Source organism: Haemaphysalis longicornis, unplaced genomic scaffold (genome assembly GCF_048455015.1).
Source record: "Haemaphysalis longicornis isolate Haplotype H1 unplaced genomic scaffold, Haemaphysalis longicornis Haplotype H1 scaffold_8, whole genome shotgun sequence".
NCBI lineage: Eukaryota > Metazoa > Arthropoda > Arachnida > Ixodida > Ixodidae > Haemaphysalis > Haemaphysalis longicornis.
This window is the reverse complement of record NW_027526445.1, coordinates 147,724,716-147,750,769: the sequence shown is the minus strand read 5'-3', so window position 1 is coordinate 147,750,769 and position 26,054 is coordinate 147,724,716. Positions and strand designations below refer to the sequence as shown.

Sequence of the window (26,054 nt, the reverse complement as noted above, 5' to 3'; positions counted from 1 at the left end):
GCACAATAAAGAAAACGTGTTTACAAGAATATTCGTTATCTTTTAACGAGTAAGAAATGATATACTATACTGCTCATTTCATACTATAGCAGAGTACTTGATTGTACCCTCAACCAGAAAACACGATTGTGAGAAGATAATTACATTTAACCCATTAGTTTTGCATCTGCATCGGTTGTTAGCAGTGTGATAGCATCGCGCGGAGGCCAATACATTCTACCGCACGATCAAATGACAGGGTCGTGTGGTACACTGATGGCTGGGACGGCATTGATTTCATTTTTTATGACTAGGCTTCACGCTTCTCAAGTGGCCGACGTCCATTTCGTTACTTCATGCTCCTCAATGATGACTACACTCCCGCTATATACACACTGTTGTGCCAGAGCGCCCAGCCCAAATTCGCTGCACGGGGCGACTCGCCGACAGCGGGGCCGATTCGCGCCTCGACCAAACCGGCCGCGGAAGACATGCCCTAACATGCAGGCGCCGCAGAATCGCCTCTCCTTTTGCCTTCCTTGTCGCTGTAAGAATTATCTACATATTCCTACTTTTATGGATACGGCTGATGTTTTCATATAGAGTTTCCTGAATACATCAAAACTGCGTTCTCCCAGTGAACCTTCCAGCGTGCCGGTCACCGCACGCCTATCATTTTTAAGTACACACAAGTCCGGCACTTACGAAGCGATGCAGTTTGTGAATAAAAGTGGAAATACGATGGTTCCCACAACTTAACCGAGCTAATGGATACCAAACCTTGTTTTATTTCTGAAAACAGCACCAAGATTTCTTCTATGTAATAAGGTTTTTAGACAAAGCAAAAAAGAATGCTTGAACCATGCCCTAACTCCGACCTGAGTACACGACTCTACTTGAAGGCCATGGGTCAGAAAGGTGGGCCCGTTTAATAAGCAGAACTTGCTACAACGAATAGCGCGAGTGTTCGAGGTGACCCGGTAGATGGCGCTAGGGTATAGAGGAAGTGCGTGGCTTTTCCCTCGTGGGAGCGCATTGTCGCACATTAGGTACATATTGACGTAAGAAGACACTGAGTACGTGCACTCCTTTCCCTGCACTTTTTCAGTCACCGCCGTCAGTCTTGACTCTCCATGTCGTCCACCAGAGCCCTGATGTCTCGCAGAAGGGCCGCCCTCCTCGGACCTGTCATGCCACTGAGCCGCTCCCGAACGAACCACAGGAAGTCGTCGTCGGAGCCTGGGTGGTCGCTGCGCGTGTCTGGAGACGGGCCAGCAGCGGTGTTCAGCCGAGCAGTTGCCGCTATGAATTGTCCGAACTCTCCGCTAGCCACCACGGTGTTGCCCGTCTGACGAAGGCCAGAGCCACGAGGGTTGACGGTGTCCCCAGAACCACTGGCAGTGCTGCCTTCATACGACTTGTTTCCAACGAATATTGTCGCTGAAATTGGTCCAGGCTGAACTATAGCATAGCTTCTTCCGTCTGGAAACACCGGAATGGCGGTCGGTTGCTGGGGTGGAAACCACAGACCTCCTGCTGAGACCACAGGGCCATGCCCGGGAACTTGACCTGGCCCCCCAAAGGGACCAGTCCCCAGCTCCATCGGCATCGGCATGAACTGCGGCTCCGGCGGCCACGTATTCATCTCCGGCATTGCCTGTTGCGCCGAGTGATGCGGCAGCACCTGTATTGGCTGCCCAATCGGCAGCCACATCTGCTGCATGGCTGGCGCCTGGCTTCGAGGGGGAACCTGCAACCAAAGAAAAGCAATAGTGAAATGTATATTAAAAGTACGTTAGCATTGCATTCCTCTGCCTCGCGAACTGAAGAATAGGCCCAGCGAGCTTGTGCTGCTCCGGCTTCGGGAACCCGCAACCTATTATTGCTTGAACGCCTTTGGCGAGACACATCCGGACACAGCGCCAAGCGTACTTGGCGTTCTTCCTCTGACTCAGTCGTGACGTAGCGGTTGCCCTTGGTTGCCGGTGGCTGTTTTTGTTAAGCAGTATAGCCATTTCGGCACTGCCCTTTTCAATCCATCCCCTTTTTCTTCTCGTCGGCCCTTAATTTAACTAATGTCGTTGGCCCTTGTCGTCGGCCCTTAGTTTAATTTCTTCGAAAGTGGTTGTTTGGCTAACACAACTACCGACTTTGATCAAGCTAGCAACCGCAGAAGGTCAGCGGGATGTGACATTTTTGTTCAAACCGAAGAGTGGCTTTTAGACGTTCTTGCCCAAAAATCAAGTCGCGGTGTGGCTAAGCTACACCAGGCTCTTTAAAAGTGGTGGTCATTGTATATTGAGGCGCTTCAAACTATGCGATATCTAGGCATACCCTTCTAACCTACTTATTCTTGTCGCTTCCGCAGATATTTCGATATTCTTCTGTTAAAACTGGGGAAAGGGGCGTTCACTTTCATCAGTGCAGCAATAGCGTGTTTTAGCTTCTGATTTGATTGATTGTATGTAGGTTTAACGCGCCGACGCAACGCAGGTGATGAGGCGCACCGTAGTGGAGGGCTCCGGATTAATTTTTACCACCTGGGGATCTTTAACGTGCGCCGAAATCTCGTACACACGGGCATTTTCCTTCTCTCCTCCATGAGAAAAGCGACCGCTGCTGCCGGGAATCGAACCCGTGACCTCGTGCTCAGCAGCGCAACGCCTTAGCCACTGAGTCACCGCGGCGGGTGTTTTAGCTTCTGGATACGTACCAATGGTAGCAATGTAGCAATGGTAGCAATGGTAGCAATACCTACCAATGGTTTTAGCTTCTGGATACGTACCAATACGTACCAATTCTCTTTCAGTGTCCTAAATAACTAATTTCAATTGTGAGACATTAGGTTTATTAGAATGGCATCAGCGAGCTTTCATCATTATTTGCAATGCTTCTGCACAACTTACTTCGCAACTTCTAAGATATAAACTGAATTTCTTACGCCCTTGTAGGTTAATAAGAGTTGAAATATGTTTTCCTTTGGTGAGCACCCTTCATAGGCATTTGAGCACTATAGAGTGCTGCGGGAAATGCGGATGTTCAGGGTGAATTGTGCGTGTTACAAACACATAATTATGGGTGCATGTCCAAACATCACAGCCCCAATGTACTCATACGGTGAGCATATCTTGCTCTCGGCTCCGTCGTCCGTCGTCCGTCGTCCATCCATCCGCCAGCCCAGGAAGACACCGGCAACACTGTCGCTCCAGCATCTCATGGTCGGGGCTATGTCCCTCCCTTGTGGCGCCGTCCACACCCCCACTACGCATGCTCGGCTCATCTCGGGCCGGCCCAGGAAGACACCGGTAACACTGTCGCTCCAGGAGCCATTAAAGAATAAGACACCACCAGGCGTTCAGCAAGGCGAGCATGCGCAGTGGGGGTGTGGACGGCGCAACAACGGCAAGGAAGGGACGTATCCCCGTCGCATCTAATAAAATTACACCATCTTCCCGTAGGGGAACCTTGAGCAGTATGCGAAATAGCCATGGGCTCAACGCAATTTCCCATTTCGTAGTTCCGGTAAGTGAGAAGTGTGGTAGTTACCATGGAAACCAAACTGTAAATATAATGGTAGCTACGTACCTGAACCTAACGGAAACGACGAACTGAGAACTAATGGGCACTTGAATCGACCCCATGGCTGCTTTGCATACTACTCAGGGTTCCCCTACGCGAAGATGGTGTAATTTCTTCGGGCTAACGGTTCAGTTCTTGCTCTTCTTCATCCAAACGAACGGCATGTATTCGTCCCATAATGATTGAAAGCCTGGGAGCCCTTGAGCTCTATTCTCGTGTACAAACACGTGGCTGCACGTTTTCCTTCCCCCTCGTATGCATGCTACTGTGTGTGTAAGATGTATGTGTGGCACATCAACCCACACCACAACCCCTCGATTAAGCAGGACAGCCGACTAACCGCATTGAGCCATGTAATTTCTACACCTAAATCTCCCACCAGCACAACCAGCATTTCATCGGTAGCGGCATGAAGCCTAGCTGTGCGTGCACGAACCCTTTTTTCTACCCGCAAATCATGCACGCACAAACCGCCAACCGGTGATGGCGCATACTTAGGCGTGAAAGACACCTGCGAAAATGTCGCTCGGAAGGCCTTCCAAGCTCAAAAAGAAATACGAGCTCAAGCCGGCATTCCAACTGGGGACGTTTCTCTTCTAACTGGAGGGATTCGGAGCTACTTCGTGATGTGAATTTGAGCGGAAACGACCACGGTGGGTTTCGGTCGTTTTAGAGGGAAGCCCTTTGGCAGCCGTTATCTGGGTGTCGCGGTCTGTTTATGTCCGCGTAACCGAGCGAGCGAATGCAGCAGCGACGAAAAAAAGAAATAGAGAAGAGCGTCTAGCGAAGGGTGAAGTGGAGTACGACACGTGCGGCTCCGGCGTCATCTCTCTCCCTGCCTTTCCCTCAAACGTTCCCTCACACGTCTCATGCGTCGCCACCAAGGAGCTCCCCATCCCTGAGTTTCCCTAGACACTGTTCTATAGTCCGCCAATCCAAACCATGTGACGTTTGCGCGGGAAGTTCAAACCCGATATGCAACAACATGCTCGCTGCTCCCTTGTGCAGGGCTAATCCGAAACACGTGACATTTGCGCGGGAGGTTCAAACCCAATCTGCAACATGCTGGCCGCCGGCGGCGGCGCACTGCGAGGTAGCATTAGAGTAGCGCACGCCGCCGTACGTTCGCTGATCATGCAAACACCCTGAGATGCAGCAGAAATTCGCCGTGACCGAGAATACTGCAGCTCGCGCAGCGCACAAATTTCATATTAGGGAGTGTAGTGATCATCAGTGCATTTTTTACACCCATCCGCGCTTCTTTTTCGTTTTCGCAATCATCTGATAACCGCATACTGCCGTTAGCCGCCGACTGCGCAACCTGCCAGAGGGGCATCGGTGGAGGCGAGGGGGAAAATAGTTGTGAAAGAGGTGTCAGCGGTGATAAGGGGGAGCCCCGAAGCGGCGCCGAGTAAATCGATGACTCCGGAATGAAACCGGGGGGGTTAGACATATACTGCTTTGCAGCAAAAGCAACGCCCAACACCACAATCCATGAAGCTTCTCTTTTTACACAGCCACAACAAAACACGGGTACGACCACAGTACGACTGGCTACTCGCGCGCTTCGCATTTCAAACGTATCGCCGTTCAGCACAACATTACTACAATTCCAGTAACTCTGGATCAGCCCTCCTCTAGGGAGCCTACATGCCTCCGTCTTTGCTCCCTACCCTCCTTGTACGTGTAGTGCCCCCTGGGTGCGCCAGGTGGAAGGCATCGCTGCGCCGGCCCGGCCTCCACCATCGCTCCACGGCGGAGACGACACACTGCACGTATTCTAGAACACTCTACCACAAGCACGCACCGGGCCCTCCACGGGAATGAAGGCTGCGGGTTCAGCGAACGGCCATTGTGACGGCACCGGCTCCAGGGCTGTGGGCGGTGGCACGGACGGGCCCAAGCAGAACAGCGTTCGTGGTGCGGGCTGCCAGGACTGCGAAGGCATAAGTTCTTTCTTGAAGCATTTTCGGCAGCCAGTCCGCCTCTTCCGCAAGTTGAACTAACAATATAGCATGCGTATACTTGCAGGTCAGCTAAACAGGCTAACTGCTGACTCAATCTGCCCGCAGTGCCCCTCCTACATAACTTTCTTCAGCGAAGTATCGAAGCGCAGCACAAGACGAGGGACAGAAACACAGAAGACGACACACGGAGCGCTCTCTGCGTCGTCTTCTGTGTTTTTGTCTCTCGTCTTGTGCTGCGCTTCGATACTTCGTATGTAGCAACTCGCCCAAACCAATACTCTGGTGAACTTTATTTCTTCGCCGTTAGCTCATGTGAGATAGCTAACGTGGGAAGCTTCGAACAGGAAGCAAGGGTCATGATCATTTCAAAAAACAATAGGAAATTCAATCCAGCATACCAACATGAACTAAATCGGTCCGCTTTATCGCTTGCTCGGCATACTTTCCGCAAGCATTCTTACGCTCAGGCTTGAGAATCCCTCTTTTTTGTGGCTGTTGGCGCATCCTTTAAAACAATATTAAGGTCCTACTGCTTTCTTTGCTACACAAGTTAGTCAGCTGTTTAATGCGCCAGGTGAACGTTCTGATTACAGGGACACAATAAACCTCTCAGAACTCTGCGGGAACAAGGCAACAAGATCTACATCGGGTTCGAACGTCCAACTGCACTCTCATAGCTCAAGCGGCAACCATAGAGCACGTACGCTATTTACTCGAGCTACATTGTGTCCGCCTATAGCACGTTCAGCGCATTGCGCAAATATCTGCACGGTCTTTTACACACACTCGCAGGCATTAAAACTAACCCCAACAAGTTATGACACCAAGTTTTCCCTCCCCAAGGATTCATTAGTAGACTTGGTGGTACCGAAATCAAGCCCCTGTAAATCAATCAAATGTGCGCCAGGCTTTCTTGGGCTGCCTTAGAATCTTGGCGCCTGTAGAACTTTTTGCGCATCTTAACGTTTGCGCCACAAACGTCAAGAACTAACCAGGGGAATACAGCACGGGAACCGCAAGCGTGACAGAGCAGACGCGAGGGGTACCCTTATAAGCAGGCAGCCGAAAACGTGTAAAGGGTGGGAAATAATCACTCTTTAAATGGAGGTATGAAGTACCAGGTGCGTGTGAACGCAACTTGCCTCATCAGCGAACGGTGGCGTCGGAGATCCTCCGCCGAAGGGGTAAGTGCGAGGGACGCTGGTGGGCACGAAGGCCGGGGGAAGCTGCAACGAAGGCGAAACGGGGCGAATCTTAGGGGGCGTCAATTCGAACGCGCAGAAGATTCTTGTCGCTTCAATCCCCTCCCAAAGATGTCCCCGACAAGGAGGAAGTTTGAAAACCTCATTCTGAGCTGCCATCACGGCGAACTGGTGCCGCTGCTTTTAAGCTTCATGTCCACATTTTCCCATCCTTTGCAAAGCAACGCCTCTGCCGACGTCGGCCGCTACGATATCGTGTAGCCTTCAAAGCAAGCAGTGTAATTGCAAAGGTACAGCCGGAGCAGAAGCCGCCTTCCAACTTACGTTAGCCTGTACGACATTGACCAGATGACCCGCGATCAAGCCATTTATAAAATCACGACCGCAGTTGTGTCATCGAGTGTCAAAAGTGCGCGTTCATATAGGTGTTTTAGTGAAACTAAGCTACCAGTGCTTTGCTCGGTTTCAAATTGACATGCATTCATCCAAAATGGCCTAAAATTTTGCCTTGCCCTATTGACTTACTCAGGGGCATTCGAAAAAAGAAAGCATAAAACTCAGTTTTCGGGGATACCGCTGTTTTAATGAAACTGGCATGTGGGAAGGAACAATTTCAACGAAAACAATTCATTCATTGTCTGCGGGACTACTTTTGGCGTTTTACCCTTGCCTCCACCCTGTCTGCAACCCAGCGGCTGATAAGAGTTTTTTTACTGCGAAGCAGTGTACGTCCAACTCGCCAAGGAGATTTTCGTGTCCGCGTCAGCAGAAAACTCACCGGCTACTACTTCCTACACAAACATACCTCCCACACTACTACTGGCTACTGGCTAAACCCTCTGGCTACACAAACAAACTGCTGGCAACGGCAGGCATCGATCCTGGGCCCGCGTAGAGAGGAGGAGCGAGAGCCCGTCGTGTTCCCGACTAAGCAACGCCCAGACGTGTAGGAGGACGAGACAGACGGTCGTTTGGTTACAGCATTTGGGAGGGGAAGGGCGCTCTTTGGCTGCGAATCATTCAACAAGAGTGAGGCTGAACCAGTAAGAGACCTGACGCCAAAGACGCGCGTCTCGCCCTCCTCCTCACCCTACGAAACACGCTGAAAGTGGTCGCCAAAACCGTCACGTTTCAAACTGCGCAGTAACGCACTGGAACGTGCAACATGAATGCAAGCAAAAAAAAAAAAAAGAACACAACTCCCTTTCGTGCTCTTCCAGCCAGGGCGCGCGCGGGTACTCCGAAAGCGGGAAATTTGAATTGCACTCTATAAGCCTCCGTTCAATTCACCAAGAGAGCAGTGAGACAGGGAGGCGAAGAGTGGGATGGGCGGCAGCAGTAAGCGGTTGCCACGTGTGTGAATTCAAGTGACGCCGCATGGGTAATCGTTGTGGGCGTCGTTTCCAGCTTCGCAGTCCAGCCACCTTCACAGCATGGATTAAAGCGAACTTTTTTTTTTAAATCTTAGTCATTCAGGTTGGCGATGGCATACGTAAATAATTATGCACACCCATCCTGTCATGGATGTTTCGTGGCTTTGTTTGTTGTCGAACGAACGTAGGGTTAGAGTATCTCCGCGGGAAAAAGTACTGGTTCTGCCGCCCTACTGATTAGCAACTTCCTCTGCTCCCCAATCACTGGACCGGTCTTTTCCCCCGCCGAAAACACAAAATGATACATACATTCTTGAAAATGCTGCATCTACTATAGGTTCGGCTTAATACCAGCCCCCCTATACCGTTCACTGCACTTCTCATTGTTCATTAAAAGCATGGTACGCACGGTGTCCCCAGGAAAGTCGTCAGCCTCGTGTCCTGGAACCACCTCTCCTGGTTCATCAGGGCAGCAGTTTGCTTGTGTAGCCAGGGTTTAGCCAGTAGCCAGTAGTAGTGTGGGAGGTATGTTTGTGTAGCCAGTAGTAGCCTGTGAGTTTTCTGCTGACGCGGACACGAAAGTCTCCTTGGCGAGTTAGACGTACACTGCTTCGCAGTAAAAAAAAAACACTCTTATCAGCCGCTGGGTTGCAGACAGGGTGGAGGCAAGGGTAAAACGCCAAAAGTAGTCCCGCAGACAATGAATGAATTGTTTTCGTTGAAATTATTCCATCCCACATGCCAGTTTCATTAAAACAGCGGTATCCCCGAAAACTGAGTTTTATGCTTTCTTTTTTCGAATGCCCCTGAGTAAGTCAATAGGGCAAGAGCTACCAGTGCTTTGCTCGGTTTCAAATTGGCATGCATTCATCCAAAATGGCCTAAAATTTTGCCTTGCCCTATTGACTTACTCAGGGGCATTCGAAAAAAGAAAGCATAAAACTCAGTTTTCGGGGATACCGCTGTTTTAATGAAACTGGCATGTGGGATGGAACAATTTCAACGAAAACAATTCATTCATTGTCTGCGGGACTACTTTTGGCGTTTTACCCTTGCCTCCACCCTGTCTGCAACCCAGCAACTGATAAGAGTGTTTTTTTTTTTTTTTTTTACTGCGAAGCAGTGTACGTCTAACTCGCCAAGGAGATTTTCGTGTCCGCGTCAGCAGAAAACTCACCGGCTACTACTTCCTACACAAACATACCTCCCACACTACTACTGGCTACTGGCTAAACCCTGGCTACACAAACAAACTGCTGGCAACGGCAGGCATCGATCCTGGGCCCGCGTAGAGAGGAGGAGCGAGAGCCCGTCGTGTTCCCGACTAAGCAACGCCCAGACGTGTAGGAGGACGAGACAGACGGTCGTTTGGTTACAGCATTTGGGAGGGGAAGGGCGCTCTTTGGCTGCGAATCATTCAACAAGAGTGAGGCTGAACCAGTAAGAGACTTGACGCCAAAGACGCGCGTCTCGCCCTCCTCCTCACCCTACGAAACACGCTGAAAGTGGTCGCCAAAACCGGCACGTTTCAAACTGCGCAGTAACGCGCTGGCACGTGCAACATGAATGCAAGCAAAAAAAAAAAAAAAAAGAACACAACTCCCTTTCGTGCTCTTCCAGCCAGGGCGCGCGCGGGTACTCCGAAAGCGGTAAATTTGAATTGCACTCTATAAGCCTCCGTTCAATTCACCAAGAGAGCAGTGAGACAGGGAGGCGAAGAGTGGGATAGGCGGCAGCAGTAAGCGCTTGCCACGTGTGTGAATTCAAGTGACGCCGCATGGGTAATCGTTGTGGGCGTCGTTTCCAGCTTCGCAGTCCAGCCACCTTCACAGCGTGGATTAAAGCCAACTTTTTTTTGAATCTTCGTCATTCAGGTTGACGATGGCCTACGTAAATAATTATGCACAACCATCATGTCATGGGTGTTTCGTCGCTTTGTTTGTTGTCTAACGAACATAGGGTTAGATCTCCGCGGGAAAAAGTACTGGTTCTGCCGCCCTACTGATAAGCAACTTCCTCTGCTCCCCAATCGCTGGACCGGTCTTTTCCCCCGCCGACAACGCAAAATGACACATACATTCTCGAAGAGGCTGCATCTACTATTAGTGCGGCTTAATACCAGCCCCCTGTACCGTTCACTGCACTTCTCATTCTTCATTAAAAGCATGGTACGCATGGTGTCCCCAGGAAAGTCGTCAGCCTCGTGTCCTGAGACCACCTCTCCTGGTTCATCAGGGCGTCTTACCACAGACTGGTCATCCGGCTGCTGCCAAGCAGACTCGGGCGCCGCTTCTGTTGGTTCCGCCCCTGTGACCGGCTGCAACACTCCAGGATCACCTTGCGCCGTTCGCTGCAAAAGTCAGACAATGATTCGTAAGCAAGCTTATCCGCCATCCTTGAGGATTAGTTTTGAAGGTGTTATAGATTACAGAGGAGCTGTGTATGATTAGCTGTCGTTATCGTGGATCTCTTTATGCGCGTAAGCAAAGGCTCCCGAGTCTCCACTTGCCTCGGAAGCGCGATGCTTTCCATAGCGCGAGGTGTTAATGCGTTTGTTTGTCTATCAGTCTGATTGTTTGTTTGCGTGATTTCTTCCTTGCTTTTTCTTTTGTCCGCACTTGCATTCACTCTAGAGGCTTCCCTTAGATTTAACGCTTTGAGACACTGGTCAGCCATGTCTACGCTCGCACCGCTTCATGTTGGTCGCCGTTCCACGTGCATGAGTGCCTGGCTTCCTTTCCTTCAGCTCTCGCGTGGTGGCGGGGAGGTCGAAACGTCCCGTGTGTCTAGTTTCGTCCGGATACTCGCTCCGGTGGCTGTCGTCCACGCGAATGAAATAACGCCAAAAAAGACGAGACAATAAATGAGTATGCGTACCTCTCACCACAATGACTATACGCCTCGAGCTTCGCGATCGCTGCGCCGCCTGCCGCCGCTTCTCCGCGGCGTTGACGGGATTTGCGCTGCGTGACTGATAGGGGCTCGTGCAGTGTTTTGGTTCTATTGCGCTTCTTTTCGCCTTTCCGCGCCCTAAAAAAACATGTTATGGTGACGACTATAGGCAAAGAGTACGTTTAGGTCACTTAAAAAGCAGCTGCGTCTTCGTAGAGTACGCGATCGCCTGCAAGAGCTAACCGGGGACGCGGTTCTGCGCGCTTCGTCGCCGCTCTTCCGGGCGTCGGCGACGGCAGCAACATATCACCCATGTCACCTCGAAAACATCAGGCACAAATGTATTCTACTGACGCCTCGTTTAGACCTGATACTGGCTCAATGAGAGGTTGGCTTCATTTTGCAGCGTGGACAACGAATGCGGCTTCGTTTCGCATATATACGCCGCAGAAAAATGTGTTTCGGGGATGTGATTACCCAATCCCGGACAATAACTTATGCCTTTTATAAGAATATAAACCATGCGAAAATGTAAAGCATATTCCAAGCCTGTGCCCACACACGCCATATAGCAATTGAACCAAGGAAATGAAACCACAGAAAAATAAATGCTGTGCCAATGCGGAATTTAAAAACATAATAGCTCTAATGGAAATGAAAAAAGAAAAACAGTGCGGCTTCTGGCATGCTAAAGTCGTTCATCTAAACTTAAGCCAGGTAGCTTTCACTATACCAACTATACGCGAAATGCACTGCTATTTCGCGAGAAATCGGTGGGGGGGGGGGGGCGGGGAGGGGGACGCCGTGTACAAATGCGGAGCGGAATCAAGCAATGAACGTTTTAGTAATCCCACACATAAATCTCGCGTTCACTTTCCTTTTGTTTTTCTACTTCAACGAAGAGCTGATCGTACGGCGGACGCATTTTTGGAAGTATACAGGGTAGGCTGTTCAACAAGCGATGAAATGTGTCGTTGGAAGAGTGTGGTATGTGATAAGGCCCTCTGATTTCAGTTTCTGGTTTATTCTGCAGGCTCCCTGTGCCATATGACGATATTTAGAAGAAGCATTTAGTCGCGGACGCGGATTACATTTTATTGTAAGCCCGTCTCCGCGCTGCTCGCAGAGGATATATGTAGCAGATGAAGGTCTGCGGGCGCGCACCTCACGACAAGACGACTCTGTCCTGTGCTGATCCCCGATTATAATTATGCATTGTTCATCGTACTTCTGTTGAATATTTCCGAAATTAACACAGGCTGGCTTGTAAATGGTGGTGATCAATATCTGAGGTATAATATTGGCAAACGTATACGGTGTGCTGTCAGGTATGAGTGCTCCGCTGATTATGTAAGCGCACAAAACCGATTTAAATCGTAGTGTATAGCCGTAGCATGAACATCTGAGGAGCCGGTGGTTACGGAGACACGGCTAGTAAATTACGGTCAGTGTAACTACAATCGGCTCCATGGATCATACGCCGATTCCGCGACGCTGGCCTGTGACACACATCTGGCGCTTATAAAGACCGAAAATACCACACTATGATCGCGTCGGAAACATTTACACTCTCGTAAACACACCCCATTTGCGAACAGAGTGACTGCTCCACACAAACATGAATTTCAAACGCCCACAAACGGTAAATCTCAGTCGTGAACGTGCCGCAAAAGCAGCGGCGGCACTGGGGAGCAGGGCGCGGACTCCCGCGCCTGCTTTCGAAACGGGCCGCTAGGGGGATTTCAGTGGCGCCCCTACAGGCCGCGCTCGAGGCGTATAGTCCTTCGCTGGTCATACATTTGCAGCAAGTGGAATGTCTCATGGATGTTTACCTGGTCACGGTAGACGACAACACCACCTCCGGTGGTCGATATTTTGCCACAAAAGTAGAAATCCCCCCCCCCCTTCCCCCCTACACGGCGATTATAAGTTATTCCCCCGCCTTAAACTGCGGGATGTCTCACGAAACGTCTCTTTCGCTTTCACATGCTGTAGACCACAAAAGCCTTGAGCCCTGCGGTAACGTAGTTTCCAATCGTTGCAATTCAACTTGTGTCCACGTCAGTCTGCTGACACGAAAGGTACAACTAATCAGCATCGCTGTAGACTCGACACGCCTCAACGCTTTCTACGAAAAGCTACACGTTGAAATTTCAGTTAATTGTGTTAGCGATAGTAGCAACTGTCCTACCAAACCGAGTTAAGCACCCGCGGGAATGATTTGTACAAATGACCACACCTGTTTCCATTGTTTTGCTGTATCCCTCATGGGCCCGAATCATTTAAGCAAGGTATTTACTTTTCTCCTCACAAACGTTCTTATCATACTGGAATGTAACCGAGCGTGTAATTTTTACGGAAAGATTCCCGTCCACAGCGCTTAAAGAAGCTTCGAGGACGTGGCTTACCAGATGCACACTGAGAGGAGCTGGATCCTGCATTTCTGGCAGCGTGGAAGCCGCGCCTTCGATTCCTCGCGAACCGGAGGTCATCCTCGAACTAGTAGTTCCTGCTGGGGCATCCAATTGAGACCGCGGCGAGTCGGTCTCCTCCATGGCCTCTGAGGTTGCTGCCGTGACCCGCTCTGAGACAGGTAGTGGACGTTCTGTGACGCGGCGCTTCCACACAGGCGCGCTCGTGGCACGTGGAACAAGAGGAGGAGCGATGATGATAGCGCGTTCAAAAAAGACGACCACGGCGGCAAACTTGAATGGCGGTGAAGAGGAATGCCCACGGTAGCGCACGGGTCTCACCAGTGAAAAAGAAGAGGAAGCAGAAAATTGAGAGGTTGCCGAAGGGAATAAGGAACAAAATAAATGGAGGGAAAATAATTTGTCAGGCGACACCATGTGTACGAACCAGAGGAGGAGGAGGAGGAGGAGGAGGAGGAGGAGGAGAAGAAGACGAAGAAGAAGAAGAAGAAGAAGAAGAAGAAGAAGAAGAAGAAGAAGAAGAAGAAGAAGAAGGAGGAGGAGGAGGAGGAGGAGGAGGAGGAGGAGGAGGATGAGGAGGAGGAGGAGGAGGAGGAGGAGGGTTTCATTTTTGGTCAGCTTCTCTTTCATTTTTCTTTATACTTCATTCTCATTTTTTACCCTATGCACCCACTTTAAATGCATTATTTACTTATATTCTGAGCATAACTTCTATCGGTGTGCGCCCCTTTACTGGCGAATCCCCGTCAGGGGGTGTGAAAGATTCTTCTGGCACTCCCAGCACCATATACATAGGCTAGGGTGCTGCTCATGGAAGTTATGAACCAAGCTCTTTTCTCACACCACCACAGGCTAGGAGGCTCCAGGTGGCGCAACCTTTACCCCTAAGCAAAACACTTCTTTGCCTTGAACCTGCATTCCCTACTTCGTCGGTATACATGATAAATGCAATGCTTTGCTAATGCTCGCACCAACTTTCGTGCATGTTTTCCCAACTCTTACTCTCCTCTCCGTCCGTTTTGCAAATACAGCTTCTCTCTCGTGAGTAACTTAACTGAGAGATTGGGTAGAGATCGGGTTGAGCAAGTTTTACCAACATTGCCGCCTTCCAACAACGCGTCGCCGTAAGATTAACCGGTCACGTGACTAAAGCACTGGGAAGGCTACCAATTGAGGGAGAGCGGCCGGAGTAGAAGGCAAGGGCTTGGATGGCCGTTGGGGGCTGATGCGTTTGGCTAGCAATGGTTTAAATAGTGTCGCATCATGGCTGCCATGGGAGCAGTCATAATTGGTTTCACCCAACGGGACCAACCGCTTCCACTCTGTTACTAGCCAGAGTCACTGTTAATTATTGATAGTGACGCTCGCTAGTCAGTGAGCGGAAGCGGTTTGTCCGACTGGGTAAAATCAAGACAGACGGATCACTTGCCGTCACGAAACGACACAAGCGACGGTAGCTGTACTGGATGGGAGCAGTCTGTCTTGATTTTTAACGCAATCGGTCGAACCGCTTCCGCTCACTGACTAGCCAGAGTCACTGTTTACGCTCACTGACCGATTGCGTGAAATCAACCATAGCCGCTTCCATGGCCGACATGATGCGACACTATTTAGACCATTGCCGTGAAAGGCAGGGCCCGCTTGGTCGAACAAACGCGCTTATTGGCAGTCTTATTCACAGTCTAGTCTTATTCACGGACTTCAATAAGTCCTGGAATAAGATTCGGACTAGTGCGCCTTCTCGAAAGCCCATAGGCTTATTACTCACACGCACTAGCGGTCATATCGAAGTCTACAGAGACAGCGGGCACCTAGACGCGCACGGGAGGGATCTCTAGGAAAAAGTGGGGAATACGCAGCAAAAGTGCTTGTTGCCACCGCCGGTGTTGGGCAAACGTTTATTTGGAACCATGATCGGATAAATTCAAAAAACGTTGGCCACCAGGCAGAGTATTCGGGCCCTGTCACTAATACATTACAATGACCCGCCATCCTTGTTAGGCCTTCCCACGAGGACGGGCCGCCGGGCCTCGATGGCCCGGGCAGCCCGGGCGCGTAAATGAAGGCATAAACAAAGATCGTCTGCTGCGATGCGTGGGCGCGAGAAACCCACTGGGCTGACACGAAAAGCACCTACGTTGCGTCACGTTGTCGCAACACGAGTCGTGCTGTTCGCCTCCCCGTGAATTGAACAGATGGCAATTGGCTTCGCGTTAATCGTCGTATCTCGGATGCAACGAGCTGTCCAGCGGCTCACGCCCCCGTGGGAACGGCGACACGATCACGATAACCCTCTGCCTAGCTGATAGCTCGCTTACCGATCGCTGCAGCTGTAAACAATCGCGCTGAAGAATATAGCCCAATGTTCATATCATGCAGTTGTTACGTGCAAATCATCCAAATTGCTCAACTAAAATCCACAATCAAAGTACAAACCCAAACACTCACGCTTCGAATCCGACACTTTCGAATGGATTGATGCAAAAACGCGAAATCTGCGCTTTTTGAAAACGTGATTTTATTCAACGCTCACGGACACAGGTATTGCAGGCTGTTAACGCTTTGCTATTGTGTATAGTTTTTTTTTTTTTTTTTTGTCACGTTTCAGTTCTTTTATGAACGCTAATTTGTTGTTTCTGAGATAACGGGCTCATAGAGATAATATACTGACTAATGGGCTTGATTTTATAAAAAAAATACATTTGTTAGGTCATTTCCGTGCCGCCTTTTCGTTGCCACACTGCGCCGACAGCCGACATAGCAGACGATCACACACATTCACGCCGCGCGCTCGGCCGCCCGATGTCTACTCTGGGCAAATATCGGGCCGCAGATGATCATTAATGTCCATGGCATAATTTGGCATGGCATGGCATAACATGGCAATAATTTTGGCTCTTCAAAAGCTTCAGCATAGATTTTCCCATGTTGTTATACTTTCTGACTCCCTCTCTGTGTGTTCAGCATTAACATCCGAAAAAGATTCTCCAATTATCCGCACATTCCGATCATTTGTTCCTCATCAACTTTGTGAGGTTCGGCTAGTGTGGGTTCCAGGACATGCAGGAATCTCATACAATGAAGTGGCTGATCAATTAGCCAGCATGTCTCTTGGTGGCCCTGTGGTCGTGCAATGTCCAAATGATAGTTTTCTATTGGGGGCGAGATTTAAACATCTACAGCTACTCCAGGCTTATAAGCAAGACGCCCTTCTATCTTCTAGAGATTATAGCCACCTTCGTCATGCATGCAAGCCGATGTTTTGTGAAACAAGGCTATGCGAGGCATCAATCACTAAACATCGGTGCAAAATTCCCCCACTAAATTTTTATCTTTATAAATCTCGTCTGGCTTCATCTCCACAGTGCCCTTTCTGCGACGAACTGGAAAATATAGAACATTTCCTATTTAATTGCCGCAGCTTCTCCCCAATGCGACGCACGCATATGCAGTCAACCTTTAGACGCCTCCACCTTCCGCTATCTAGTTCCGATGTCCTGTTACCAGGCGCTTCCGCCCTAGGAGTCTGCCACAGGGATGTTGTGTCTGCCCTCCATTCTTATGTTGCGGCGACAGGCCAGTTTTTCTGCTAGCCAGCTAAACGTTCACACTTATCTCATTTTTCTTCCTGAATGTACTTTCATATTATACATATTTAAAAAATTCTGTTCGGTATTTCCTTTTCTAAATTTTGGGATTTAAAATAATATAGGTCACATCCTCATTAGGTACAAAACTTCTTGGCCGATCCCCCGCGGGGATATGTGCCATGGTCTGAGGCAACCAACCAACCAACCAACCAACCAACCACAGCCCGCCGTGGTCCACAGGCCGCCTCTGCTGGAGTTCAACCGGGTGGCCGAGCTAGAGCCGGAACAAATTCCCGGTGCTCTATGTTGCCCCCCGGAATGGCCCGCTACCCTGGCTCAAGTTATCTCTCGGCGGAAGAAGCCACGCTTGCTGGCCATCGCAAGAAGACTCTCTAGTCCTTGGACGAGACCGACTGGGTTCGTACATGTTTTGCTCTCATAATTGAACGCGCGTTGCGTGTCGCACTTCCCATTGATGGCGTATTTTACGACACGACATCTTGACCGCCACTGGTAGGATTGCCGGACAGTAATTATGCAACTCGGATTACGGCGAAGTTATCTCGACCGTGGTGGTACTGTCATATTTAGAACTCAAGCTTTACCGGTTTGAATTCAGCTTTTTTTTTTTTTTGGTGGGGGAGGGGGGGGGGCGGGGGGGCTCCGTAAACTCGCGTTAAAATGTTCAGGTTTATCTATCCGCCTATGGTATTTTACCGTCCTGCAGATATTTCCCTAAATGAACCCGCCGCTGTAGCTCAGTGGCCAAAGCGTTGTACTGCTGGGCCGAAAAACTCGGGTTCGTTCCCGGCCGCGGTGATCGTTTTTCTGACGGAGGTGAAAAGCGAAAACGTCCGTGTGTGGAGATTTCGGAGGACGTTAGGGAACTCTAAGTGGTCAAAATTAATTCGGAGCCCTCCACTACGGCACGTCTCATAGCAATCAATCAATCTATCGATCGGTATCACTAAATGAAGGAACGGAGACGTTGAACGTAACTAAATACTACAAGGATGGCAGCCTCTATAAGAAGATAACGATGACAAGTTGCTTTTCTGGAACGCGATAACCGAGGATATAATGGAGCTAGATTCAAGGCGCTCTTTCTGTCTGCCGATGCGTCATACACTGGCTTTACAAATAACCAAAAAGACAATATCATGCTATATAAACCCACACGGAGCATGACTACTTCGTTTATTGTTGTCAACAAAAGTTCACCTTAGTTAAATTACTGGGCTGTGAGACTGGTTATCGAAACAGCATCAACCGCACCAAAGAAGAACCCTACGTCAAACGATACCTTCAGTATTTGAGGATTCTAAAGTGTTAACCGCAGCGTTGCGGAGACAGGCATTGTTTACTTAGTTCGCCGCTTCCGGCACCGGGATATTATCAAATTATATTTTTATAGACCCAATTAGATATCAATTCTGGCCGATTACAATTTTTTATAGAGACATAACCTTTGCTCTCAGGATTAACAGATGCATAAATACATGCTCCTATTTAAAAAAAAGGGTTGCTCTGTGACAAACCCATTTTGAGGTAGTGCCGCCAGAAATGATTGGACGAAAACAAAATTGCCAGGAAAATCCTGCTTCAACTGTCACTCCTTAACCGGGTGATTTTTCAAGCCATAGTGGCATAATTCAGAACTTCACGGCTTGAGCTTCTTGTAAAGCGCAAGCATATCGCAAATTAATCACGCCGGAAGCGTCGATTTTTCAGTTATCATGACAGTATGTATGTTAAACGACGCTCAACGACCGCACGCTAGCACTCAGGCACTCGCGCACTCGCACATTGATCTTAAGAGCAACAATAAGACAATGCGTCAGTAGGGGCGTAAGTCAGTGAGAAGTTCATGTAATTTCCATTACGAACCCGCCGTGGTGGCTCAGTTGCTAAGGCGTTGCGCTGCTGAGCACGAGGTCGCGGGTTCGATTCCCGGCCGCGGAGGCCATTTTCCTGGTGGAGGCGAAAAACAAAAACACCCCTGTGTACGAGATTTCGGCGCAGGTTAAAGATTCCCAAGTGGTCAAAATTAATCCGGAGCCCTCCACTGCGGAGCGCCTCCTCGCCTGCGTCACACCGGCACGTCAAACGCCCCAATCAATTAATTTCCATTACGAAACGCAGCAATACATGGGGGTGCCCTAGAGCCAACGTTGTGATATCATTCCTTACAGCGAAGCACCCAAGGACCGCGAGCACTTCTACCATCACGGCGAGGTAGGAGCGTGCTTCTTCAATATTCATCCGGAGTCATCAGGACCAAATGGCCGCCAACCGCGCAAGGAGGAGCTCGCCCGGCGCCTACCGCGGGGGCAGGGGCCTCAACGCCGGTTCCGGCTTCTTCAGCAGAGAATCCACCAGGCCTCCCTACGACGGCGACGCGGGGTGTCCGAGTCGGAAGCGCTACGCCAACACGAAGCCTAGGCTGCTCAAGCGGGAAGAGATGAGGCAGCAGGAATTACTCGAGCAGCGGGCGTCAGCCTCTCCTTTCACCTCAGAGGTGCCTCCGCTCAGCCGCGAAGGCGGAGGCCAGGTTCAGCACTGTGCCGGAGCCAGCGACGAAGCGAGAGGCGCAGACAGGCCGAGTGGCGGCGAGCAACCGGCCGCTACGCCGAGAAAGGAGGAGGAGCAGTGGCCGCACTGTAGGCTGGTGCACGTGGATCTGACGGACTGCGACACTCTGTACCTTCTCAGCCAACGCGAACGCCTCGGCCGACTCGACCCCAAGAGGAAGAGCATTGCAATGAAGCGGATTCAAGAATTGATGCACGAAATTGAGTTCGACATGGCAGCCTCCTCGCCAACCTGGCCAGCGGAGGAAGAATAAAACATCACTGAAGCATGGGAGGTAATCAAATACGAATTAAAATATACGCTAATTTGGTTGAGATTTTGCTATAAAATATGGGGGAATAAAAGGTGTGCGCAGCGTATAGCATTGCGCCGCAGTACTTGCGGTTTTCGAGCGATCACTTGACAACCATATTTTGTTGGCCTGTGAATTAGAAAATTTGGCGCTGAGAAGAACAATTAGGCTTATTTGTTATACGTTGTGGGCCCCACACATGTATCAAAGCAGGTGTTGCTGAAAGTTAAAATTACCTAAACACACAAGACAAACATGAAAGTTACTTCGCACAGCTAGGAGTCAAAGCAATAGCTATAAGCGACCCGTTATTGACTGTTACTCTCGACATGTTTACCCTAACACTGATTGCACAATTCTACATAGACAGCCGATGTTGTGGTAAATTAGAACACGAAGTGCCGGGGCGTGCAGAGAAAACCATGAATTCTATTTAGATAATGATGATGATAATGCCAGCATGCGCGGGAGTCGTAAAACTTCTGCTTTCACAACAGCCTCCCCGCCTCGATCAGTCCGTTTCATAGGCACATTCACGTCCAAGTTTCATCCAACTCCGTTTTGGGACGGCTTGATCTTCCAGCAGTGTTTGTAGCGTCAATGGCACTTCCGGCAGACAGACTTGCGGACAACAACCACAGTTTGTTGGATGAAAGTAAGTTCCGTATGTTGTCCGCGGATTTCCTTCGGGATCAGTTGAAGCCGTTGACCATGACACTTAGGTAGATTATGCCTGTTTGGTTCACTCTCTTTTTCTGGCCTTGCGTGTTCGCAGAACAGACGACGAGGTTTCTGCCGATTCCGAGGGTGCGTCTATTTGGTGCGCCTTATCAAAGGCTTGCCTGGTCTCCGAAATTTTCCGCCTTCGTTTATTTGCCAGTCTTTGGTACGCTTCCTCAGTTGGACTCTGAACATCGTCAACCGTCTATGAAAAGGCCTGGTGGTTGCACATGGCCCTTCTTGAAGGCCAAGGACTTGAGGTTGCTTATTGAGGCCTATGGTTGTGGTGGTGATGATGATTTTTATTAGCGGATGGATCTATCCTTGCGTGATATGCCGGCAATTGCTCCCTGATTACACTTTTTAAGTGCCAATGCACTTCTTAAGCGAGCCTGAATCGTCCGCCGCCGTCGTCCGCATAGCAACAGCTGCGGGTGCGCACGCTCCTCGTCTTCCCTAGCAACGGGGGGAGATGGGCGCGCGCTACTCTCCTCCTCCTCTCTCCGCTCAGTGACTGCGGGTGTTGGGCGCCTCCTCTCCACTTCGGGCGGGAGAGCTCTCGCTCGCGTAGCGGGCGCTCCGCATTCCGACGCGTGAGGGCGCTCGTGTAGCGGCCGCGTGGCGCGGGAGGGTATTAGTCGAGCGCGCGCCGTCGTCGAGAGCGGTCGCTGGTCCTGCATCTCGATAACGATGATGGCGGACCGGGCAACGGTACCAGCAATAACGAGTGAAATATCTTTCTTTGTAGTTGTGTGCGTGTGTGTAATCTCTCGACTACTCATTAAGATCACGATATCCACCGTAATCGCGCAATCAACAACCGTGCATTCGCACTTACACACTCTCCCCCTCGGGGAAGTGCGAGGGAATTTTTTGCCGCTATGCGCGGGAAATCACCAGGAGCTACTGAGGCGCGTGTCCCTTAAAAACCCGAGGATCAGGAGCAAAATGTCTCTCCTGGTGATCCAATGGCCCATAGGTAAAATTATATCATCCAAAGAGGCATGCGGAGCGCCTAGCGTCACTAAATAAGCTACGCTTAAGAGTACCGCCACTTCGTGCACCCGGAAGCGTCTGGTGCATAGAGTTTCATACTAATATATACTAGAGGAAAATCTGGCGCCACTGTCTAGGGGAGCCGCGCTTCAGCAAACGTGCCGTCATGTACCGGTCAGGCACGTTTCACTTGTCCTTGGCATGGCTCACGAACAGGCTGAAAAGTTGGCTTTGGCTGCAAAAACGCAGCAATATTACTTCAGGAAATTAATCAAATTTGTTCTGTTATTATGAAACTAAAGCTCCCGAAATATTTATTTTTCAGGTATTTTATTTATTTTATTTATTTAGTACATACTGCAGGCCCGGTTTGGGCCCAAGCAGGAGGGGCAATACAGCACATACAATACACGGAAATACATTTATTTCCGTGTATTATTTCCGTGGAAATTATTTAGAAGCTTCATGGAAGACGAACAAAAAAACAATAGTACCCCTTTTGGCTTCAAGACGAAAAAGAAGCCATGTGGCTAACCAAGCCAAGGAGGCGAGGAACGTCGCTAGCTGTAATGCCGCCGCCCACGGCGGCCCGCAAATGCAGCGCCAGATTTCCCTCTAGTATACATTAGTGTGAAACTTTATGGTCTGGTGGACGTTCTTTTTCTGGCTTGCAGTGTTGCCATCTCTCCAATGAAACCGCGGCCGGTTGTGACGGGCAGAGTGCGAGCGGCCGCTCTAGCGTCCGCGAAGCAGAGAGAGATAGCGGAGAGGCGCTCAGAAACAAAATGGCTCCGCACATATGTAAACAAATATCACGTGGCGCCGACCGATCAATGAAAATCCTGGCGGCACATAAAAATGGGAAAAAAGAGTGCCGACTTTCTAAAAGCTTTTTTTAGTGACGCTAGGAGCGGCTCTCCTTCGAAGTTCTTGAAACAAAGCAAACCTCTCCGTGACATGCTCTCGTCAGACCATAAGAAATGGTCCGATGTCGCTCACTTGTTACACAACACGTTACACACAGAGGTGAGGAGATAAGGTTCAGCTTATGAAGCCACGCCGGGGTCCGCGCTGAGTTGGTCCCCAGCGTGGCTTCATAAGCTGAACCTTATCTCCTCCCCTCTGTGCGCAACGTGTTTGCCTCGTGCAGGCTGAAGCGCGTCGCAGTTCTCGTTTCGCAGCAGCTGCTTCAAGCCGAGGTCTGGTGAAGGTGGCTCGCGTTCCGGTTGGTGGCTGTCATTAAGCGTCTTCTCTAAGTGCTGCTGAAGAATGGATCCAGACTTCACTGTTCGGAAATTGTCCGGTGAAGCTTCACCCGGGTGGGCTTCATCAATGGAGCCTACGATCAAATAAGGTGATGTCAGAATCGAATGATGTGGAGGCCGCTTATCCATCAGTTCCTTCTCTGACTTCGAGATGACTGAAGAATCGGAGATGTTGAATAAGACACCAATAGCACGCTGAGATTCTGTTCTCATTTTTTTCTTTTAAAGCGCAGCGTAATCTGGCTCTGGTGCCGATAATTACCCTATCTCTTCCTATTCAAAGCATGTGGTAAATTCTTCCTCAAGACATTCGGGGACTACATACGGCTCAAGCGTTTTGTCTAACAGTTTCAGCTTCGCTTCACGTTCTTGGAGTAGGTAAAGAAGGCTTTTGAGTCCTACGTAACTCGGATGCAGGCAGTTCACGGCGGAAAGGGCCTCGTCTCGAATTTTCTGTATTAATGCACGCAGTGCCTGTTGTTTTCTGGTAGTGTTATGCCAGAGCGCCCGGCCCAAATTTGTTTCACTAGGCGACGCGCCGACAGCGGGGCCGATTCACTCCTCGACCAAACCGCTCGCGGCAGACATGCCGCTACATGCCTGGAGACGGCTTCGCTGAAACGGCGACGGCGTCGGTTCGGCTGATTCAATCGCTTCGCCTTCATTCGTCGGATTCGAACTTCAGCCAGCGACAGTCCTAATTGGAGCGATTCAAACTTCTCGTGGCTGCAACGGACTCCCGGGGGTATAAAACCCGCCCGGAAGCGCAGCGAGCCCGGCACTTTTCGGAGGCACCGAGTGGAGACGTGCTATCGCCTCTGTGCGAGCCATGTAACTCTTGTTACACTCTGTACATGCTGCAATAAATGTTGCTTCAACTTTTTGTCGGCTCGGGAACTTCATCGTTCTTCTCTGCACCGCGTCGATAGCGTACGGAGCAAGGCAACGTCATTACACCGGTGACTGCGCTGGGATGGCTGATTCCCAGCACATGTGACTGCGGTGGGATGTGCAGTCCCAAGAGTAGACACTCTGATATCACGAAGATTCCATAAGCTGTCCTGTATTTCCGCGCCAGCCACCATACTTTTCCAAGGTGAAGATGTGGCTCTCGATTCACTCACCGTGATATCGCAGCGCGCGACAAGCGTATGCTGTGTTCAGCATTTTCATGGGCCCTTCAGTATGCAGGCACGTCCGTCGACATCGGTGGGGTCTCTGGCGTCCAACGTCTTTGAATCCAAGGTCGCACACCACCGAGTCGTCGAAAGGGTTTCGTTCCTGGGTTTCGGCCCCAATGCTGTGGACAACCGGAAGACAATGGGCCGGTACGTTGGTTGGTTGGTTGCCTCAGACCATGGCATGGCACATACCCACGTGGGGGATTGGCAAAGAAGCTTCTTACCTAGTCAGGATGTGACCTATAATATTTTAGATCCCAAAATTTAGAAAAGGAAATACAGAACAGAAAACGTTTTTATATATAATTTGAAAGTAGAGTCAGGAGACGTGCAGAGGGAACCACGGATTCTTATTTACATAATGATGATGATAATGTCAGCATGCGCGGTAGTCGGGAAACGTCTTTCACAACGCCTGCACATACCACAAGAAAGGCAATTAATCAAAATTAACCCAGACCCCTCCAATACGGCAAGCCTCATCGCCTGCGTTGCGTCGGCGTGTTAAACCCTACAATCAATCAATCAATCCCACGCGCTTGACTCTTTTGAGAGTCCAACCAAGCAAGTGCGTCGACCATTTAAACGGGCACGAAGAGTTTATCGAAAAACTTAGAAGACCACCGATGTCCTCGATTAGGAGCACCAAAAAGACGCACTCTCGGAAGCGACAAAAACGCATCTGTTCAGCAAACACACAAGACGACAAAAATAGAGCGAACAGAACCGGTATGATCTACTCAAGCGTCATAAATAGTTTCAAGGTATTCCCAAGAAAATTGTCGCCCCTCAATGTACTTTCATTAAACAAGAAGTGGTTGTTGTTTGCAAGTCTGTATAACGGTACACAGGTCTGTCTGCCGGAAGCGCCATCGACGCGACAAACACCGCTGGAAGATCAAGCTGTCCCAAAACGGAGCTGGATGAAAAATTCCCCGCATTTCCCTGAGGGGAAGAATGTGAAAGTGCGAATGCACGAGTTGAATTTGCGCGGTTCGGTAATGTTCGCGAAAGAGAGATCACACACACACACACAACTACAAAGAAAGAAAGATGCATTTATTCACAGACACCTATTTGTGATGTCGTTGTACTTGATTGCTAGAGCGGATCTCAGCTTTGAAATTTCGTGTCAGTACTCCTTTAAGCGGGTGCATTAGCCCTTCTCACGCCCGATTCCTGGCCAATCCCCCACGTGGGTATGTGCCATGTCAGCGGCCAGGCAGCGCACGCCCATCTCCCCCCGTTGCCAAGGAAGACGAGGAGATTCCTGGCCAATCCCCCACGTGGGTATGTGGTATGTCAGCGGCCAGGCTGCGCGCGCCCATCTCCACGTGCGCGGACATCGCCGGTGTACGCAGGTTCAGGGTCGCTTAAGAAGTGCATTGCACTTAATAAAGAAGGGAATGTGCCAGTGAAACGGACAACAGTGGTGGGCCAACTAGCTTGCTCACTCTATCGAGGCGGGGAGGGTGTTGTGAAAGAAGCTCCGCGATTCCCGCACGTTCTGACATTACCATCATCATTATGTAAATAGAATTCACGGCTCCCTCTGCAAGCCCCGGCCCTTTGGTTCCGATTTTCCACAACAGCTGCTATATATGGATAATTGTGCGATCCGTGTTAGTGTAAGGATGTCGACAGTAACAGCGGATAACGGATCACTTATAGGTATTGTTTTGGCTCTGGTGAGAAGCAACTTTCACGTTTGGCTTGTGTGTTTAAGTAATTTTAACTTTCAGAAACACCTGCATTGATACATCTGTGGCGCCCACAACGTATATTATTGCAAATAAGCCGTAATTGTTCTTCTCAGCACCCTATTTTCTAATTCACGGCGAACAAAATATGGTTGTAAAGTCATCTCTCGGAATTTGCTTTTGAAGGTAAGTTGCGCTTGTTGTGAACACAGAGACAGACACGGGAAAAAAAAGCGTACTTTCACGAAAAGGCGTCACAAGTTTTTTTTTTTTTTTTTTTTTTTTTTTTTTTTT

At 49.9% G+C, this 26,054-nt stretch overlaps 1 protein-coding gene across 1 annotated transcript; it reads right to left on the bottom strand.

Moving 5' to 3' along the window:
* Positions 1–893: 893 nt before the first annotated feature.
* On the bottom strand, positions 894–13,609 carry LOC144149348 (uncharacterized). The gene is made up of 5 exons (XM_077680907.1): positions 13,401–13,609; positions 10,346–10,450; positions 6,668–6,751; positions 5,366–5,494; positions 894–1,729 (listed from the first exon to the last, which is right to left on the bottom strand). Exons 1-5 carry the CDS (start codon positions 13,545–13,547, stop codon positions 1,097–1,099), a joined length of 1,098 nt encoding a protein of 365 aa, XP_077537033.1. The 5' UTR covers positions 13,548–13,609; the 3' UTR covers positions 894–1,096.
* Between the last annotated feature and the right edge of the window lie 12,445 nt (positions 13,610–26,054).

Coding starts and splice junctions, on each gene's coding strand:
- LOC144149348 (XM_077680907.1), bottom strand. CDS start 13,547: ATGGAGGAGACCGACTCGCCGCGGTCTCAATTGGATGCCCCAGCAGGA. Junction 10,451..13,400: donor CTCCTCTCAGTGTGCATCTG/GTAAGCCACGTC, acceptor TGACTTTTGCAG/CGAACGGCGCAAGGTGATCC. Junction 6,752..10,345: donor AGCCGGATGACCAGTCTGTG/GTAAGACGCCCT, acceptor CCTTCGTTGCAG/CTTCCCCCGGCCTTCGTGCC.